The sequence below is a fragment of the Coturnix japonica genome, chromosome 3 (genome assembly GCF_001577835.2).
Source record: "Coturnix japonica isolate 7356 chromosome 3, Coturnix japonica 2.1, whole genome shotgun sequence".
NCBI classification, from domain to species: Eukaryota; Metazoa; Chordata; class Aves; order Galliformes; family Phasianidae; genus Coturnix; species Coturnix japonica.
The window spans coordinates 68,728,549-68,748,933 of NC_029518.1; the positions used below are offsets into that span (position 1 = coordinate 68,728,549).

Here is a 20,385-nt window from a genome sequence, read left to right on the forward strand (position 1 = left end):
TTGAGTTCAACAAGAACGTAACTGTGTGGGTTTCACAGTTTTATTTTTTACATTACTTTTACAGTAAGCAAACTAGTTTATACAAAATAAACCCGGGGCTTCATAGAGTTAAAAAAATCATCTTTGGCTAAACAAAGCTCTATTTTTATACATATATTTATATATATACATACACACACACACAGGATATTTTACATGACAACGTAGGAATCTGTACAAATACTTACAAGAGGCAGAACATTAAAAAAGTCTCATAATTTACAAAAAAAAGAAATCCAAGTCAGAACCAAAAGGTCAACCCCAACCTGTACAGATAAGAAAGTAAATACACACAAACAAGGAATAAATGACTTCATAATAAAATACTGTCTGCTTTTTTGAGACAGAGAGGAAGCACTTAAGTAGTGAGGCTGATTTCCTCAGTGCCTTCAGAATTGTGCACATTTTGATCTATAAAGATATGGTTATAAAAATACTCGAGTCTGATTTGTCCACAAACGTTAGTCAGCTTGCAGAGCAGCACTCTTCTTAGAACAAATTCAGTTACATCTAAATTTCAGTAAGTAAACAATTGGAACAAATGTTTTTGAAGAACAACCATGAATAGGTACACGGATCTCCCAACTTAGTGATTTAAGTCGGTCTTGTCTACGCAGCTTAGGAGATGACATTTGCTCACCAAATGCAAATGTTTTAGAAGCAAGCACACAAGATGGAAGACTGCCAGAACTGGCATTACAACCTACACAAGTAATTCCTATTAGGAGCTCCCAAGCGCTGCCTAAAATCAGAACTATCCACTGTTTGGCAATACGACAGTCAGTTCCATGGGTGACATTTACAGTATTCCAGAGGTATCAGTGGCAACTTCACTGATGAATTATGTGATGGTTGAACAGACTGAAAAGTCTGTCCTGCTAGTTACTATGTCTCAGGAAGTGAGCCAAAAACCATTATCCAGAAACTCAAAAAGTACTCATTAAATTCTATAAGAAAGCAATTTCGTCCAAATTCAGAGCCAGTGCGTTTAAGTGGGGCTCTTAAATGAAGTCTAGCTCATCTCAGCAGACATTCCAACTAAATGAAGACGACAGCAATGCTGACCATCAACAGCAATGAAAACCTCAAACACGAATAGATTTATAATACAAGTGTGACCTGTGCAACTCGTAGGAATGCTTCTTAAAGGAAGGAAGTAAAGCTTTTTAGAAACTTGGGGTAAAGCAGTGATGTATATCTAGATACATACAAAAACAGATACACATTTTCAGTACGTACTAGTAAAACCAGAGGCAGTTATCAGAATCCTTTAAGATGAAACACCATGAATTTCTGATGTACTAAACAATTTGTAACAATGCATACAATTGTTGTTAAAGCATGCTAAATAGACAAGCTTCTCCTGGTTAATAAGTATAAAGTAACATAAATTTAATTTAACTTAATTGAAACTGACTTAAGAATCTTTCCAAGATGTGGTTTGGAGAAATTTCTTTACATTTTTCTTGAAAGAAGAATATTCAGCTATACAAACTCAGCATGAAGTCATTTTAAATGTCAGCCGAACTGCAAGATGTTTTAAACTGCACAATCGTTCTTGTTAAACGAATACTTGTCACTATTTCACAACTTAGATGAAATGGAAAAAATGGTCACTGACTTAATGGCTGGCTCCACTGTGTCACAGCAGTTGGGCCTTATTTTACTTCAAAAATCAAAAGGTTAGGAGTCTAGTCGAGGCCAACTGTCTAGACCTTCCCCATTATCAATGGAGACAGATGGACATCCTCAAATAAATGAATTCACCTTTTTCTGTTGGAACACTGGAGACATCAAGTGGCTTAGAGAGCACATTTGAAGTTGAAGACAAATCCTATGCTCAGGGCCAAATTTCCTCTCCTTGAAACACACCAATGAGCACTTGACAAAATAATGAAGAAGATACTACGTCTTCCCACCAGGATTCAATTAGTGGATAAACAGCTTCTGGAATTACTGTAACCTTGGCTTGTCCTAAAACAAAAAAGCCTAACTTCTTAAAGTACCAGTTTTCACATTTCAGCATAACCAAGACAGAATGTTCATCATTTTCCATCATTATCTAACATGACTCCAAAGAACTGTTATGTTTTAAAATCACAGTTTGACATCACCATACAGAGTACTTCAGCCAAGACAAGCAGGAGCCACCATTTCCACTTGACTGCATTCGCCTCCTTGCTTAAAGAATGCATATAACCAACACGAGATGTCACTCCCTTGAAATGACACTGCACCATTTGTACATGCACATTCCTTCTCAGCCAGATTCCTCTGTATTATTCTGTTGCTCTGGCATCACATTTCAGAGTGCAGCAGATTTATCAGACTTAGTATGCTGACTTGGGTACCTCCTCCTACGCACAACACACAAATACAGTGGTTGCAGTCCACCATTACTGGTACAGTTAAATCCTATAACTACAAAGCAGCGTGGTGGTAAGTTACTTGCACTTGGATTTCTTGAATAGCTTCATAAGCTGCTTGAATCTTTCTGAAACCTAGTGGAAAACAAAAAAGGCATGTTATTAAGGCCACAGATTTCCATACAAACATACTGATCCAACACTGTAAGTTCTGTTTGTTTCTTTAAAGAATAAGACTATTTTGTGCTTTTTTGCTTCCATTAAATTTTAAGGGGGGAATTTTGAGAACACCACTGTGTTAAATGGATTTGTACTCCAAGGAAATCTTTCTACACCTTTGATTATGAAAATGCCTCCAGGTATACCAAAGAAGAGCTCACTATTAGTTTAACACGGGCTTCATTCCAATGAGAAGGTCTGACAGGGAAACAACAAAGACTTCAAATCAATTATGACTGAAATTTGCACTGAATGCAGCAGTTTTAAGGTGCCAATCAAACAGATGGTGATTAATCCCAGGACAATAATATTCTGTCAACATATGTTTTTAAAAAGCAAGAACTGGAAAAATCTGAAATTCTTTTTTCAAGAACTCCCCAACAAAAGACATGAGTTAAAAAACAACCCTCTTAATTAGCAGAAGATCTCTCTAGGTCTAGTTCTATGGCAATCATAAAAGTACTGGTGTTATTGTTACAGAGTATTAGAATGGTTATTACCTACCTGATTTGGGCTTTTGTTCAGCCTAGTGGCTAAGGAAACAAAGGTTTTACTTGAAGGTCCTTTTCTCTGACATTCCAGTAAAATTTCTCGGTCGTCATTTCTATAGCAAAAAATGGATTCTTGAAGTTTTAAGCCAGATTTGTACGTACACACATATAAAAATATACATTTCTGTACATGTAAGTACTTCCAAACTACAAAACATGAATTCAAACAGGAGTGATTAACTGTTAAGAGGACTGTCCTCTTTTCTGACACATATAACAGAATTAGGACAAACAAGCAACAGTGTGATCATGTTATCCTGTAAGGAACAGCAAGATTACTATAAGAGTCAGCCCCAAACCAAAATAATTGAAAATATTTCTATGCTTCTAAAGCAAAAACTTAAAACTTCAATTGAAAGCATCTCCTAAGTTCCAAGGAGACCGGTAGTTTGAGGCAGATTTTCCTCAGTATGCATGGCTAGGCAACGAGCGTTAACAAAGGCCTACTGAAGTTCAGAGATTAAACAGATATATATCCAACTTCCATAAGTTGCCTAATATAGCAAACACACTAAGAGCGTATCTGCAATTCAAATGAGGAAGAAGAGGACCTGAAGACTATTCATAAACATGTCACTGAAACGCAGTTTCTTCTGTTAATTTGTTTAGATATTTGTAAAGTGTATGCAGACACTACATCACTACATCACAGGCACCATGAATCTCTGATTACAATAATTCAATAAACTGCATTTAATTTCCTTCATCCCACATAATAAAAACCCACCATATTAATTCCTTATTTAAATATTTCAAATATATATTTTCTTAATTTATTTTTTTTTAGGCATAGTTCAAAGATGGACAAAGACTGAGACACAGCAGGCCTGATCATACCCATAAGGAAACTTTTTAACAATATTATCCTATTTCATTGTTTTGCATGCTAAAAAAAAGTCCCAGTAGCTTTCACAGTTTCCTCCCCCACCTCCTCCACTGAAGGAGTTATTTCTTTTAAAAGTCCTACATCAAAACTCTTTTGTATCTGAACTTTAGTTCAGAAAACTATGTCCTGAATGTTTTAGGAGCCTCTACATAAAGCACCGATTTTACAAAGCTGTAGCAAGAACATGAAAATCTGCTAAACAGCTTCTCAAAGATTTCTTTTATGTTCCCACACAATGACTTTGCACCTATATTCACCTTATACAGCCACCTCATTTGTCACACGCATGCTATTAGCTGGGTTGTAACTAGCATATACAGCATGCATTTCCAAACAATGTGTGGGCTGAACAATTGACAAGTACATTTTTGTAGATGGAGGAGTACAGATTCCCAAGCAGAACAGTTTGCTCTCATGCCTTCAGTGGGGGGAAATCTGTCCTTTCTCTTTTATCCAGTTACCAATGCTTCCAGGCCTTGTAGAAAGAGAGACTTCCATCCTCGCAGAGGTTGGGTGTTAATTTTTGGATCAGCAAGGAAATGGGCAGTGGCACCAAAACCCGTAGCGCAATAAAGCAGGCTTTGTTACATTTACTCATAAGCTTTAAATACAAATAAAAAAATACCCAGGCCACCAAAATATAGGTAAGTGAAATAATCAGTTACAATGTATGGAAGCATTACTCTTTAAGGCAAATCTGACTTAGCCTACCCCCCAAAAAAATAACAAAAAGCTGTTCTCTTCCAAAGGCTGCTAACAGAATTTCAGGAAATAAGCTAATTTCTGAAATTTGGTTTCTGCTGGAGAATTCCTAAGAAAAAGAATAAAATGGACTTTTGTATCTTTCAGTGGTACTGTAAGGAAATAATATTCACAAAGTCATCTGGCACAGACAGAAGGAAGCTCCTATACTACTATGAAGTATGTACAAAGTACTATGTTGTACCACCTAAATATCCTTCTCCCCACTTTCCAGCATATCACCTAGATTAAAATACAAAACAAAGGAACAGATGAAATCAGAAATTATTACCTTGTCCAGGAAACTACTACTTCTCCTTTTTTTTTAATGATGTTTTTGGCATACAGACCAGGTGATGATGCACCTGAAGGCAAAGGAGAAGAGTCTTTGTTTTGATGTAGCACATTATTCTTGCTGTGACACTGTTTCTGTCCTGAATTTATCCCTTCAGATTTTACATCACTTCCACTGCTGCCTTCATCTGCTGATTCAGCTTCTTTTCGTTGTCTTTTCAAGTTGGAATTCTCTTCAACAGTCCCCTTTTTCCGTTTTTTACTAGTTTTGTCATCTATGCTTATTTGGCAACCTCCATCAGTATCCGAAGTGGATTTTTCTTCAAGATTACATTCACCTGCTATTGTCTCATTGGAAAGGTCTTCTGTTAAGTCTATGAATGCATCGGAGCACTTTTCCATTTCTTTTTTACCCCTGATTTCTGAGTTTCCTGTAGAAACTTGCTGACTCCTCTTATTTGCAGCAGATTCCACTGCAAAACACAAAGATTTTTTAACACTTTCATCCGTTAAGTCTGACGCTACACTGCAACCAACAGGAAAAGAAGCTTGGGATCCAACACTTGTTCCATCTGTGTTTTCAGATACTTCCAATTTGTGTGTCTGAGGTTGCTCAGAGCCTTCACCTAGGCTTTCAGTGTCACAGGTATGCACACCTGAAGGCTTTTTATGAGGCCCAAGCAAGATGGTAGTTTCTTCTTTTCCAGCACTACTTTGAGACTCTTTCAAAGGATGAGGTAAGGCAGGATTCTGCTCTTTTCTAATGCTGACATAAGGTAACTGATCCATCTTAAGCAGATCGGGTTTGACAGCTTCCTGCAAAGTAGGTGCTATAGCGCTCCGCCTGTCCCTTCCTTTTCCACCATTTCTCATTTCTTCTTTTTCATTCTTAGTTGAAGATGCCCGTGCCTCCTTCAGTAGAGCTGTCTGATCAGATGCTGGGGTAATAGACGGCATGGCTCGCCTAATCTTTACAATGAAATGATCATTGGATTTCTCCATGATTACTGCTTGCATTGGCAGGCTGGAGCGACACTGAAAACCAGGAATAACAGGGCGACTTGTCCACGAGGAAGAACAACTTGATCTGCTGCTAGAGTTATCAGATTCTAAAGCCAAATGAATGTTTTGTTCAGTGGCATCTTCCCCTTCGAGAAGAGCATCCTCACTGTAATGCGCACTTAGAACACACTCAGGAGTTGAGCTAGGATTATTCTCAGATTTTAGGAAGCTGAGATGAGCATCTGATTTCAAAGGTGATGGAATAGTTAAGGAAACAGCCAAATCTTCAAGGAGGATAGAAGAAACAAATGATTTACTCTTTTGTAAACTGTATTCATCTTCTCTGCATGAAGTTGCACTCGTAGGAACTTCAAACATACAGCTTTCATCTAGTACATCTGGATCAACAGACATTTGAAGCCTAGAAGTTAAGGAAGGAGCTCGTATAGGTGAAACAACAGCCCAGCTAATATCCTCTATGGATCGAGATTCTACATGAACCTCCTTCGGAGCAATTCTTTGCACTAATTCAGAAGTGTTAGTTTTGCATTTATGATTATCTGAAAACTGTTTTTCTGGTGTTCTGAACTCCCAATCATGTCTGTCAATGTTGCTACCATTTTTTTCCAAGAGATCAGAACCTTGCAACAAGCTTTTGAAAATTTCACCCATTTGAGCATCACTTACAAGATTAAACGTAAGAGTGGATGCTTGTTGTTCTGTGAGGAGGTCATAACTAAGATCAGACTTGTTAGCATCTCTGAATTGCTGGAATCCTTCTTTTTCAGGTTTTACACCCTTCAATGGAGTGACAGCATATTGCAAGTTATTCTCCTTAGTGGGCTGCACTTTGTTTTGGGAATTCCTTGTGTTATCAATGGAGTTGAGACATTTGGTGAAAGCAGCTTTTGGTGCATCTGTTTTATTTTTCTCGTGGTGACACTTAGGCCTTTGATAATCCACAGACTGCTTAGAAAGAATATATTCTTGAGGTTTTTGAGATCTGACTTTCAGAGACTTTTTTCTAGATGTCTGCACATCATTTTTAGGACTGATTTTGTGGTTTTGTTTTCCTGTTCTTTCAAGCTTCCCTTCTTCACTCTCATTTCCCAGCTTTATCACATCACATTGTTTTACTATAATTCTCTTCACCTTCTCAAATAAGTAGTCAAGCTGTTCATCTACAAATTTCCATAACCGTTTTTTCATATCTAGTACTTGTTGTTCAAAAAGACGGTCCACTATCGCATTCTTTTTAACTTGCTTCAGTTTGGACTCCATAATATCACATATATTCAATTTTAATGTCTCACCTGATGTAGACATTTTGGAAAAGTTCAGATGTTTTATTAAAGATGTAAAATTTATGATAGCCGATTCAATAATTCTGTGAAAATGCTGAACAGGGAAGTGTACCTTGAATTTCATATAACTTTTCCTCATCTGTTTTCGTATAGCTCTGAGCATTTGCATGATTTCTTGTACATTTGAAGGTTCAACTATAACCTGAACTATTTTTTCAAGACAAGTAATGCTCACAGTTTTATTTTTCTTCATTTCCTTTGAAGAACTGAAAGTCTGATTTTTATGTCTCTCTCTGTTCTTCGTACTTACTTTTACAGAAACATTTTTTCCATTATCCTCATTGCAATGTATAGTTTTGTTCTTTTGATTTTGTGGACTGCTGGTCAAATTCCGTGTTTCAGGAGAAGGTTTTGGTCTCGACTTCTTTGGATTTTCAGAGCGTCCTTCTGATTTAGATTTTTCCTCATCTTCATCACTGCTTATGATTTCTCCTTCTTCTATTTCATCTGAAGAGATACTCAGCTGGGACTCGATCTCTAAGCGTGCATCAGAAAGGCTAGGAGGCTTCTGATTTTCTTTATTTACCTCCTTTGACAAGTTCTTTGACGGACAGACGACAACTGTACCTTCAGGAATTAAATCTATAAAAAGAAAAGAGTTTGATAATCATCATCAAGAATATAATTATAAGCAGATACTTTTAGAAAAACATGGAGAATTCTATTCTGCAAAGTGACAGTTCAGGACTGTTTCAAACTGTCGATGACAATTCAAGAAGTTTGAGCTATGGAAAGTCTGGGCAGTCCTCATTCAGCAGAATGGGATATACCTGAGCTTCAAAGTGCCAATAAGGACTCAACATTTCATCAAAGATGCATGATCTTTCCTACAAACATACCCATTGAAAAGAGAAAAATCACCAAGTTTCCAGTAGCTTTGAACTTTTCCACTCACTTTAACAACTTTTTTGAACACCACAGAAGCTGAATTTTAACTCTGACACCATTATGAATTGATATTTGCATATAATAGTTGATTACTTTGTAATGATGTTATTATGAAAACAAAAGGAGCAAAATGCCCTACTGATATCCACATTCAACTAACTTTACAGACAAGAAGGAGCTACTTCAACTCTTCAATTCTATCAATACACTAAGTTACTGAACAAAGAGAGGCCCATTACACTAGCCACTATATATGTGGTAAACAATTATTGATCCATTTAAGATTACCAGGATCATAAAGAAACACAATAGGATAAAAAGTTGTTGTTTTTTTAAGAGATGTTGAGAAAAACCTCAATTTCAGGTTCCTGAATGATAAAAATAAGGAGTACGTGAAAGGAAAGGCTCTCTCACAATTAAGTTCATTAAATGTTTTAAATTTTTTAGAGACTAAAGAATTTAATAATTACTTAAAATTCAACACAAACACTATTTAATTAAGGACAATAAGTAATTACAATTAGCTACAATGCAAGCTAATTTCCAGTGTATTAAAAGAATCCACTCAAATGTGTATGTATTGATTAATGAGATTTGCAGTTAGTTATAGGCTTGCTGGACACTAGTTAATAAAACTCTCATGTTCAATCTCACATAGATTAGACTGCTTAATGACCTCTAAAAACTTTTTATTTGATATATGACTGTTTCTGAACACCATCTCATTATAAAATAAACTTTAAATTACTGTTTTCAAGCAGTATTTGAAAATGTTTACACAGACTCTATGGTTGGAAAACAATATTTCTTTACTGCCTCCATTTCAGTTTTACAAGGATCAACGTGTTCTCAAAGTAATCAAATTGGTATTTTGACAAGCTATTGGTACAAAATGAAAGCAGTCAAAATACAGTATTAACATATATCCTGTAGAACAGCAGAGATGGGAGTATTGAAATTCAGGGCCAAGAGAAGCCATGACCTCCCATCAATTTAACACGTGTAAAACATTTGGCAGGTGTGTCACTAGTTAGATCACAAAGACAATTAGGCATTTAACTGCAAAGATGAAAGGCACTGCTTTGCAATATGGCTGTAAGCTCTGGACAGGAATGATTCTTATAGTTAAACCAGAGAAGAACACTTATTTCATATTAATCTGCTCTGCCCCCATGTACCTCCAGGCAGTTCAAAGAATACAAACCACTGCAGGAATAAAATTTAGACCACTAAAGGAATTTGCATGTGAAAAAGTAGCTTTCTCAAATACAAGATACAGAACCTGAGAGTAAACCACACTAACATATGCAAAACAATCTCCAAACCAAACAAACACTGTGACTTGAAACACCCGAAAAAGAACTTCACTGCTACTATCTCATTTCTATTCTAGAAAGAAGTCAAAACTTCCAAAAAAAACTATTAGTTGCAGCAAGACATTACAAGAAGTTTTAAAAATTAGCCAAGGAAAATATTTAAACTTTGGGTTGCCTATTTTCTCTTCCTTTGAGTGCTGTCACCACATTTTATCTCCTTGACATCCTGCTTAGGAGCCAGCTTTGGATTATTGGTATATTCTGGTGTTCTATGATATGTTCTACTTTGTTGTTTTTTTTTTTCCCCTCACTGACTGACTTACAATGGTAAAACACACCTAAAAATTTACAGTAAAATTTATCCAAACAGAGATTTTTTCTTGGCTGACATTCCTAAAAACCAAGTCTTAGGTACTCTCTGCAGCGTTCAGAGAAATAAATGCATACATTCCTGCCTCTAAAATTCCAGAAAGATCTAATATGCAGTCAGAAGTAACAACAGGTAAGGGTATATCTATACACATGCATTTTAGACATTTGCATATAAACTCTTATTTCAGCTATTGAGTTTTAAGCACTGCAGTTCAATCAGCTACAATCTTGACTTTGGCACTGAACACTGAACAGTTCTGTGACAAACAAAAGGACTGCTGTGACTTACACAGCTAAAGAAACAATCTGTTTTTTTGAGAAAGCAGTTAAAAGAAAGTAATTTCTGCTTTCCAGGAATGCATCTTTGGTACCTCTATTTCCAAAACAAATTAGAACATATGAATACCTTTGTTATAACTCTTCACAAGACCTTTGCAGGGACTTTCCACCTTCAGTGCTTTTGCCAAAGGGCGTATTGGACTGTTCAGTGGGCTGATGGCCTTTGGAATATGCCTCAAGTGATTGAGATCAATGCTCAGTATTGAACTGTCATCATCAACAGGTAATGGGTTAGGTTCTCTCTCTTTAGTTCTAGGATACATTTCACTGTTTATAGATGAAGATGGAGTTGTACCAATATCAGTTAAGTCCGGCTCCACATCACAAGCATTCTGGTCAACTAATGGTACATCTGTATTATTTAATACAGTTCTGTCAGGTGACTGAGACACTGTCAAACTAATTCCACAGACTGCTTTTTCCTCAACAGGAGGTTCAAGATTTTCTACAGTCAAATGATCACCATCCTTCACTACTTCCACTGGAGATTCTTGTTTTGTTTCATTAGCATCATCTGCAGCATTACACAATTCCAAGTCACCAGAACTTCTGGCTTCCAGGTTACATAAGACAAGGTTTTGAGAGTCCTGGTGGGCTGAAGAGTTTTTTGCGTCAGCAGCTAGCCACATTTCATCTCCTTCTACCTTCTCCACTGCTGACTCAGGAAGGGTTGCCACACCTTCACTGTCCAGTTTAGATTGTCCCATTTCTGCTGCTGGCACATTATCACCATGCATCACACATACTGTCACAGGCAAGTTTTCATATTGTGTCATGTTTCCTTCCACCTCCTGAGAGGAAGCTTCAGGGTGATTGAGATCTGTCACAGACACTGCTGAGGCTTCTAATTCAACTAGATCACAGGCCTCTGCTGCTGCTGCTGACAAAGTTTCAGCTGGCATCTCATCAGGAATCAATACCTCTGCTGCTCCCAGCAAGGCTTGGGATTGTATGTGGTCCACTACTGGCTCCTGTAAGGCTTCTGAGCTCACTTCACAGGTTGTCACTACTGACAGTGCTTCAGACTGTGCTGGATCTGCTGCTGTAACTATCAAGGCTTCATTTTCAGAACTGATGGAAACAGGAAGTGTTGGATCCACATTGATTTTAGTTGCAGTATCCGGAACTTCTAGTGTTAAATTCATTTGCTCTGCAGCACCACAATTAACAGGGCAGGCAGCATCTACCACATCTGCATGAAGAGTAAGCTCTGTAGTTCCCTCATCTGTAGCCTCTTGGGAAGGTGCTTTAAGTCCACCAGCTGGCGAAAGACATTGCTTTTTTGCAGGAGAAAGAGTTAAATTCAGCTTTTCCATAAAGCTGAGTTTCAAGTCTTTGCTTTTCATCACAGAGTGATTTTTAGTTTGTGGAAACTTATTGTCTTTTAAACAATCTGTAACTCTGGGTGTTTCTTCTGATTTATAGGACTTGTTTCTCTCACTTCTTGTATCTGTTTCTCTCTTAAATTTTTTTGCAGATGAGTGACAAACATCTTTTGCAACTTTTCTTTCACTTCTAGAATGTCTGCTTTCATCCTGATTTTCTCTTTCTCTTTTCCTTTTTTCTTCAGTTCTGTGCTTCTCTGATTTGGAATGTGCTGTTTCCCACTCATATCTACTACTGTTTTCCTTAAAGCGTGCATATTTATGCTCTCTGCTGCTGGAATTAGAAGGTGAAGACTTTCCTTCTCGAGAACTATGATCACTTGCTCCTCTGTCTCTCTTGCAATCAGTGTCTCTTCCTGTTCTGGATTCCTCCACACGGCATTTACGTGATTCATGAAGACTCTTTGAATGTTCATTCTTTGAGTGTGGACTGTTCCCTCTACCAGACCTCCTTGATTGCTCCTGTAATTTTTCATTTGGTTTAATTTTTTGGCTAGAGCTTTTTTCATCTTTATCATGCATTTTAATGTCTTTCTTCATTACATTCAGCAATCTCTCACCTGCATACAATTCTCCTCTTGCTTGACATCTCTCTTTACCAGTAGTTTGTTTATCCCAGGAAGAAACACTCTTTTCCACTTTTCTTTCTGCGGATGGGCTGCATTTTACCTTAGTGCTCTGATTTTTTTGCTGCAACTCATTTTTATTGGTCTTTTCTGAGTGAGCTTTCAGCTTCTGATGAGGATCTGAATTCTTTTCTTCACTATCGGTATTATTACAAATACCACTGATGCCAGTGCTTTGATGTACTTCTCTTTTGTATTTGTTGGCATTTCCCCTACTGTACTGTTCATCACTTTTTGTTTCATTTTTTTCCTTTTTGTTATCCTTGCTGGAACTATGGTCATGGTTTGGTGGACATATGTGAGTACCATCGTTGCAGAGCTCTTCAGGAGGGTATCTCAGTACATACGGAGTGTTTCTTTTATCAGAGCTAGACTTTCCATTCTCCACACTGTGAGATGAATAACTGTGATACGTATCCTTTGAACAGTCATTTTTCATTCTATGATCCGTCTTTATACTGTCGCCTAAGTCAGAAGATCTGAATTTGTAATCTTTTGTATTACACATCTCAGAGCACCTCCCATTAGCTGATCCAGGAAGATTTGCCCTGGTGAAGCTTCGATGACTGGGAAATTCTGACAGCCTATGTATGCAGAGAAAAAAAAAAGCAAAACTCATGTTAGTATTGTAATTTATTTAAAAATAACTAAAGTCAAATTATAATGAATCCATCTCTTTCTACAAACTTGTCAACCTTTCCTCCAGCGTATGAAGTTATTGAACTACTACTTTATCCTTAGCATACAGTAAAATATATATATTGCATACATATTTTCCAAACTTAATATAAAGAAAGCCATTCCTACATTTCTGTTTCATTTTAAACTATACTGTCAAGATCTTGCCATTACATCCAGATTCACGTGTAGCAAATTTAAGTATACAAGTTTTTGTTTTTTTTTTAAACTAACCACTAATTATTTCCCTCAAAGCAGTGTTCACAAACAGACAGGAACCTTAAGGTGAAATAATTTATTATAGATCATATAGCAGGCAAGGCATATTTCTCATACCTTAGCATGCCACCTTCTCATGATTTTTCATAATGGTTACCTCTAAAATAGCTAGAACAAATATTTACTTTATCAATTTTTATCACTGTCAGGAGTTACTGCAATTGAATTTGAAAGCACTTTAGTGAAGATGAATATTCAAAGCAAGAATATGTTTTTTAAAAAAAGCTTAGAACACAGACTACTACACTCAAAAGTTTGAAAGCGATTTATTGTATCAAAGCCAATAACTGAATGAATTACATGTTAAAACCTCTTGATCTCAATCTGATAATCTCTCATAATTTTCTTGATTTAGAAAACACTGCAGAGTTGATAAGCATACAGTCTCTAGCAAGTTGGATCACATGATTCAATTTATTTATGACACCTTTTGATGTAAGAAAAATCCAAAGGTCAAACTGAAACGTAACAGATCACTGATGTGGCTGACACTGCGTAACTGACAAGCAGGTCACCCTATATTAAGGCACAAGTCCTGAACCTTGGACTACTAACTTGATTCAAGCAATCCAAAAAAAACTTGTCATCAATACCGAAATATCTGAAAATCTTTCTTGTGTTAGGTCTAGTAGAAATTAACAAAAACCTCCTAACTACTATCTTCCACCACTGGAGAGACTGTTTTCACATCTTGCCATGAAAACAAATAGTCTCCTTATTTATGTTCATTTACTACTTGAAATATTTAAAGGAATTCATCTGTCTGTGACTGTAAAACACAGTAGTTTCAAAGCTGTAACATACAAAACATCTGTATTTAAACATGCTAGGTGGTAAGAAAACCCAGATGGAATGGGTGACTACACAAAACAAAGAAGAGAAGAGGTCACCCTTTGTATCTTGACCTCTAAATTACAAACCAAAGAGTTTACCCAGGAAAAAAAACAAACATAAAAAACCATACCTATTTCCTCAGACTGTAATAGTACAAAGCTACCAAATTACTTACTTCATAATTACTTCATTTAAAATACATAAAAAGTTTGTAACAAGTACATAAACAAGATCAGTCAAGAAACACAAAGTTCCACTGTCTAGCTGTACCTTTGATGGAGCTTACTGATTTCTTCATCCTTACGGTTAATTTCCACTCTTGCTGTTTTGATAAGTGCTGAAATATTTTTTTTAAGAGCCTGGTTTTCATTCTGTAGAATTATATTCTGTTTTTAAATAGCGAAAGGAGTAGGAAGAAAGAGAGTAAATGAGAATTAGCCTGGAAAGTCAAACATGCATCAAGGCATACCACAGGACAATCATTAAAATAAATAAATAATAAAATCCGATCTTACGTGTAAACTGACAGTAGAACACGCACAAAAAAATGTTTTGGAGAAGTCAGAATTGCTGAGACCCGCATAAGGGTGTTATTATTATTTTTAATTATTAAGAAACAGTAACAACAAAACATCACTCACATTTCTGTTTTTGTGCTTGGTAATTACTTGCAATGTAGTTAAGCACACAACTTATTAAAACTGAAATGTGCAAAAAAAAAAAACCAAAAAAAATACCACAAAACCCAAGCAAGCGAATAGGAAACCACAGAGCTAAAAGACTGCAATACTCCTTTTTGCTTCATTCTTTCACTCTACCTGTTGCTTGCACAGTCACCACACTGAATGCAGCTTTAAGCTGTTTCAGAGAAAGACAGAAGATATCAAATACAATTCTGGGTGCCCTATCATTCTAGCATTTTTAGATGGAACATTCTAGAATCTTATTTGACAATTCTAGATAAAGCCCCTTTTAATCACTGTTATCAGCAAAGCCTGCTCTAAAGAACAGACAAATTTTGCAGAAAACAATTCAGAAGTGTCACAGAGCAGAAACTGCTCACAATTCAAAGCTTTAGAATCTTTTTGACTTATCTACAACACACAGTAGAGCAAGATGCAGAATTGCCCAAGATAATATAACTATATGGGTTGGCACAGCGCAGATACCAGCTCTATGTGAAGAGCAGGTCAGCTTTATCAAAATGGTACCTGCTCAGTACAGCTATCTTCTTCCAGTTCTGACAGCGTGGGCACTTTGCAACCTCCCTACTGCACTACAGATATATTTTAATGAACCAAAGAACTTTCTTCATTAAGTGTTTATTTGACGTTTACTTTTTAATCAGAGATAGAAGACAACTTTTAAAGTAATTCAAATGTTACAGTACATATTACTGTAAAACAAGCAAAATTGACTGCTGGTTTTGTCCTAATCAGTGTCCTAATCAGTTTACAGATGTGCATTACAAACCACCTGCCTAATTAATTATGAAAAGAATATGAAATCAATTCTCTCAATGCAACATTCAGTTTGCTTTACATAAATCTTGACAATGTTGCCCTTTGATCTACAGTACCTGTGCCTGTATTTCCTTCAGTTTCTTCATCAGCTCTTTAATTTGCTGTTGACATTTTCCATATTCTGCCTGCAACTGTGAAAGAGAAGAATTCTCAGTACAGAAGTGGGCTTAAATTACACAAAAAGTTACTCTTCTAGATTATTAGTTTGTTAACATCACAATTCATATTTCAAAGCTCTGCTTTTCCAAAACTACAACTCTAATGCCAATATTAAAACAAAAAGCTTCAATACACTCCAACAGGCATAAAATTCAATAAAACATCACTGGCACTCACATAAGAGGAATCACAGAATTGCAGGGATTGGAAAAGACCTCGAGAGATCATCAAGTCCAACCCACCAACAGGAAATCTATGTGTGCTTGTCCAACTGTCACATGCCAGACTGGAACAGGAAGCCATACAATTGTGAAAGTAAAGACAAGATTGTGTAAAGCTAGCAGCTTTCGGGAGCCTTACAGATAGAAACTTTATCAGATTTTACATAATACAAAATAATTAAGTTAATTCATAATCATGATAGAAAGTTAACTAAAACCAAACTTAGACTGAAAGAAATAGACTGCAAAAGTCCTGTTGTTGTTGAGATCACAAAATTAAATATATATGTGGTATGAGCTTTTCTTTAAAATTTAGATACTTACTTCCTTATTTGTTGTTTCTGACAGTGAATTGGTCTCAAATGTACAAATTGACATTTTCATCATTTAGCAGACTACTGGATGTTTTGTTCCTGCTTCTTCTCCAGTGTATTTTAGCTGTGGATGTCTTTACTCTGAATCTTGGGATTATACTTAAGACTGCATTTTATGAACTTGGATACGTGATGTTACATGAGTAAGTCTTCTCCTGATTTGCTATAAGCTGTTATCTTATGCATAGTTGCCTTTATTCTCAGGGACATATGAGATCAATTCACACTCTACCTGCATCAGCTAAGTAAAAGTTCGTACAACAAATGTCAAGACCACCGTTGCACAGAGCGTTGAACAGATATTTAACAAGAAAGTACTGATACAACTGTATGCAAAAGGATGTTAAACGAGAACAGCCTATCCCATAGCTAGAGTAAAACATTTACTGATTCTGCTAAACTTGATGACTAGCAGCTTAGAAACAAACACATGATTTTATTAATGGGCTGCCCGGGGCCCGGGGAGGTGGTGGAGTCACCAACCCTGGTGGTGTTCACGGAACATTTGGACACTGTGTTGAGGGACATGGTTTAGTGAGAACTATTGGTGATGGGTGGATGTTTGGACTGGATAATCTTGTAGTTTTTTTCCAACCTTGATGATTCTGTGATTCCTTTATTTAAAAGTGGTTTTCCTATCTTCCCAATAATGCGAGCACACTGGCAAACATTTCTTGCAAGATAACAAAAATTCATATTTTTGTTACATTAATTCACACCTCATTGTAAGATGCTTCCTTTGCAGTTCCTTCTTCAATTAATATCTCATCAAATAAGTTTAAAGTGTTGCCAGCTGGTGTTGAATTTGGAGCAGAGTTGTCTGTAGAAAGAAAAATACATCACATAAAGGAAAAACACATTTTTTTAATGTAGACTGCATTGTATCACATAGAAGAATGTGACCTTAACTGAAGAAATCCCCACTTTGGACTATAACATTTGATTTAGGCTTTAGTGGAAATACATGATCCAATATACATCAACAGACAATATAACAATGAAATCTGAAATTCAACTTAAAAACACTGTTATAGAGAAATTATAGAAAACCCCTAAGAACAAAGGTGGGTGTGTTTTGTGACTAAGTTGTTTGAAGTCAAAGGAGGGTTAACTCACAATAAAGCTTTCTAAATTACAAAGCAACAGTTCTAAGCAGTGATCTAAGGTTCTAGAATTCCAGTAAAGCTGAAGCTTTTCAGCACCCTTTCATACACAAGACTCTTAACATAACCAGCATCGCATGAAAACTATACTATAATCACTTAGGTAACATACTCATGAATTCTTAGCTGTGTTTACACAGTGCATAATGCATACGCCTTGAATTAAAGTAAGTAGGACACTGAAGCACACATCAGCCCAGCTAAATGTAAATTTTATGCTAAATGTTGTCTTACTTGAAACCAGCCAAAAAAGCCACAGACTATGATGCTTCACCCCAATTAACAAGATTCATTCAACCTACCAGGAACTGTCAAGCCATTGTCCAAACCATCATAAATATCCACTGAGCTCTCATCACCTTCCTTAAAGGGGGATGCTTCAACTAAAGTAAGAAGAAAAAAAAACGGCAACAAAGTAAGCCTTTTATGAACTTCAGCTTCTAACTTTCTACATATAGCAATGATCCCAGGGCACTACAGAACAGCAGTAGAAGTAGTTTCTATGGAGAAACAGTCTCTAGCCATCTGGGAGCAAATAAAGTTCTGTGATCAATTCCTAAATCTCACAAGACCTGTACATAAAGCAAATCTACGGCTATAAGTACAATTTAGAATCAAAAACTGCAGGAAGTATTATTACTTTTAAGAAAAATATCAACCAATCTTCTGAGGCTGGGAATTTCACAAATGCATCAGATCAACAAACTGCTGAGCTGGGCATGAAGTTGGAGCACCTTGAATGTTTGTACTGGATCTGAAGGCAAGGCATTTGTCTTCAAGAACAAAAAGCAGAGGACCGAACCTCTCAACTTGCCCAAATGCAGAGAAAGATGATGGAGGTTAAATCACATGCTGTAACGAAGAGGTGAGAGGCCTGTTACAGACACCCTCTCACAACATAGAAATCCAAAAGTTAGGGTGGAAATGCAATGTTACTGATGTGATATGGCTCACACCGAGACTGTTTCACGCCATACAACTACAGCTTACCAGCATTTGTCCCAATTTACGTTATTTCTGTTTTGTTTTTATCAAGTATCTTTCAGACCTATGGACTTTTGTAATGCTCCTTGTGTTATTTCATTGCCAAACAGAACACGGTGAAAACTCATCTTACCAGCACAGCGGGTATCAAACAGTCCCAGTCCATCCTCATCTGCTGCCATGATACAAACTCCCTACAGCTTCCCCATCTACAAACAAAAAGAGAAAAGATTAACCAACAGTTTAGGAACATCACTGTAAAACAGAAGCACGTGGAAGAACTTCATTTACACCTGAGCCACCTGATCTTTAACAAAAGACAAAAACAAACTGTCAAAACTCTTACATCAAGGTAACATGCTTAGATTTTCATCAGGAGTGAAAACAAGAAGTTACCCATCCCATTCAGAGTGAGGCCTTCAGCACTATCTTCATTCTTACATAAACATCCTACAAAGAAACTTCGTCATGAGGATGAGCACCAGGCCCTGCTAACAGGTCTGACCGTATTCCTTCCCCAGCCAGTCACACCGCTGTGTAACTCAGACTTCCCTCCTGCTGCCCAGCACGCACAAACCAAACTAAGGGGCAGCTCCGTGCCTTCCACCTGTGCTCTGAATCACTGAATTATAAAGGTTGGAAAAGACCTAGAAGATCACCTAGTCCAACCATTACCAATACTTCCCGGCTAAATCATATTCATAAACACAACATCCAAGTGTTTCTTGAACACTCCCATGGTTGGTGACTCCACCACCTCCCTGGGCAGTGCATTCCAATGCCTGACTACCCTTTCTGAGAAGTAATACTTCCTAATGTCCAGCCTGAATCTCCCCTGGCGCAGCTTTAAACCATTCCCTGTAGTTCTATCACCTGAAGCCCTCTCACAGGGGTCGGGCACCCCACGGCAGCAGCACGGCCCAGCAGGGCAGGCCCCAGCCCTGCCGCCGGGAGCAGCCGCAGCCTTTCGGCCTCTCACCGCCTCCCGGCCGCCCGAGCCCCGTCTCGGTGTGGGGAGGGCCTCGGGGAGCATGCGTTCGGGAAAGGAAGAGCAGCCCCAGCCGGCCGAAATCAGGGTGAACGTGAAGGAAGAGAGCGATACCCCACGGCACTGAAGGGGAAGGAGAGAAAACGGGAAAGGAAAAGCGAACCCACCGGTCAGCACCAACCCGCGACGCCCCACAGGCCGCCGCCGCCGCCGCCGCCGCCGCCGCCGCCGCCGCCACCGCCGGTCCTACAGGCCAGGCGCCGAGCGGGCGGAGCTTACAGAGGCGGCAGCCAATAGGAGTGGACGCAGCGCGCGTCCGCAACCGCGACGTCCACAAACCCGCCCCTCAGCCCCGAGCAGTTGGCGCCAAAGTGAGGAGCGCGGGGCGGCCTCGCTCCGCCCCCTCAGCCGCAGCCCCGCCTTTGCTTAAGGGAGCGCCGGGCTCCGCGTTAAGGCGCTGTCAGCCCGCGCTGAGGATCGCGGCGGTCCCCCGCTCTGCAAGGACTGAGGGCAGCTCATGGCAAGTGGGGGTGCCTCCGGTGGCGCAGTGGTTAAGGACGCCACCTTGCAACACCGAAGACCCGGGTTCGAATCCCCCCTGTGGTAGAAGTGCCGCTCTGCTACACAGGGCTCGAATCCCGGGGGTTGGACTCGATGATCTCTAAGGTCCCTTTCAACCCGCACCAGACTGTGACACTGTGATACCTCCTACAGGCCCTATGGCAGGGGAAATGGTTTTAAGTTAAAAGAGGGAAGATTTAGGTTGGATGTTAGGGGGAAGTTCTTCACTAGGA

The 20,385-nt window shown here is 38.2% G+C and overlaps 1 protein-coding gene across 1 annotated transcript; it reads right to left on the reverse strand.

Annotated features, from left to right (window-relative positions):
- Nucleotides 1-19,860, reverse strand: CASP8AP2 (caspase 8 associated protein 2). The gene is made up of 10 exons (XM_015858948.2): nucleotides 19,759-19,860; nucleotides 18,737-18,812; nucleotides 17,922-18,002; nucleotides 17,176-17,276; nucleotides 15,759-15,833; nucleotides 14,450-14,565; nucleotides 10,445-12,972; nucleotides 5,095-8,044; nucleotides 3,129-3,228; nucleotides 1-2,540 (listed from the first exon to the last, which is right to left on the reverse strand). The coding sequence occupies exons 2-10, from the start codon at nucleotides 18,783-18,785 to the stop codon at nucleotides 2,484-2,486; spliced, it is 6,057 nt and encodes a 2,018-aa protein (XP_015714434.1). The 5' UTR covers nucleotides 18,786-18,812; nucleotides 19,759-19,860; the 3' UTR covers nucleotides 1-2,483.
- Nucleotides 19,861-20,385: the final 525 nt, after the last annotated feature.

Bases quoted from the DNA above. Each gene is read 5' to 3' on its own strand.
- CASP8AP2 (XM_015858948.2), bottom strand. From the start codon at position 18,785: ATGGCAGCAGATGAGGATGGACTGGGACTGTTTGATACCCGCTGTGCT. The intron at 8,045-10,444 runs GTATTCATATGT...TTCTTTTTATAG, and splicing joins TGTGAAGAGTTATAACAAAG to ATTTAATTCCTGAAGGTACA. The intron at 2,541-3,128 runs GTAGGTAATAAC...GTTTTCCACTAG, and splicing joins TGAACAAAAGCCCAAATCAG to GTTTCAGAAAGATTCAAGCA.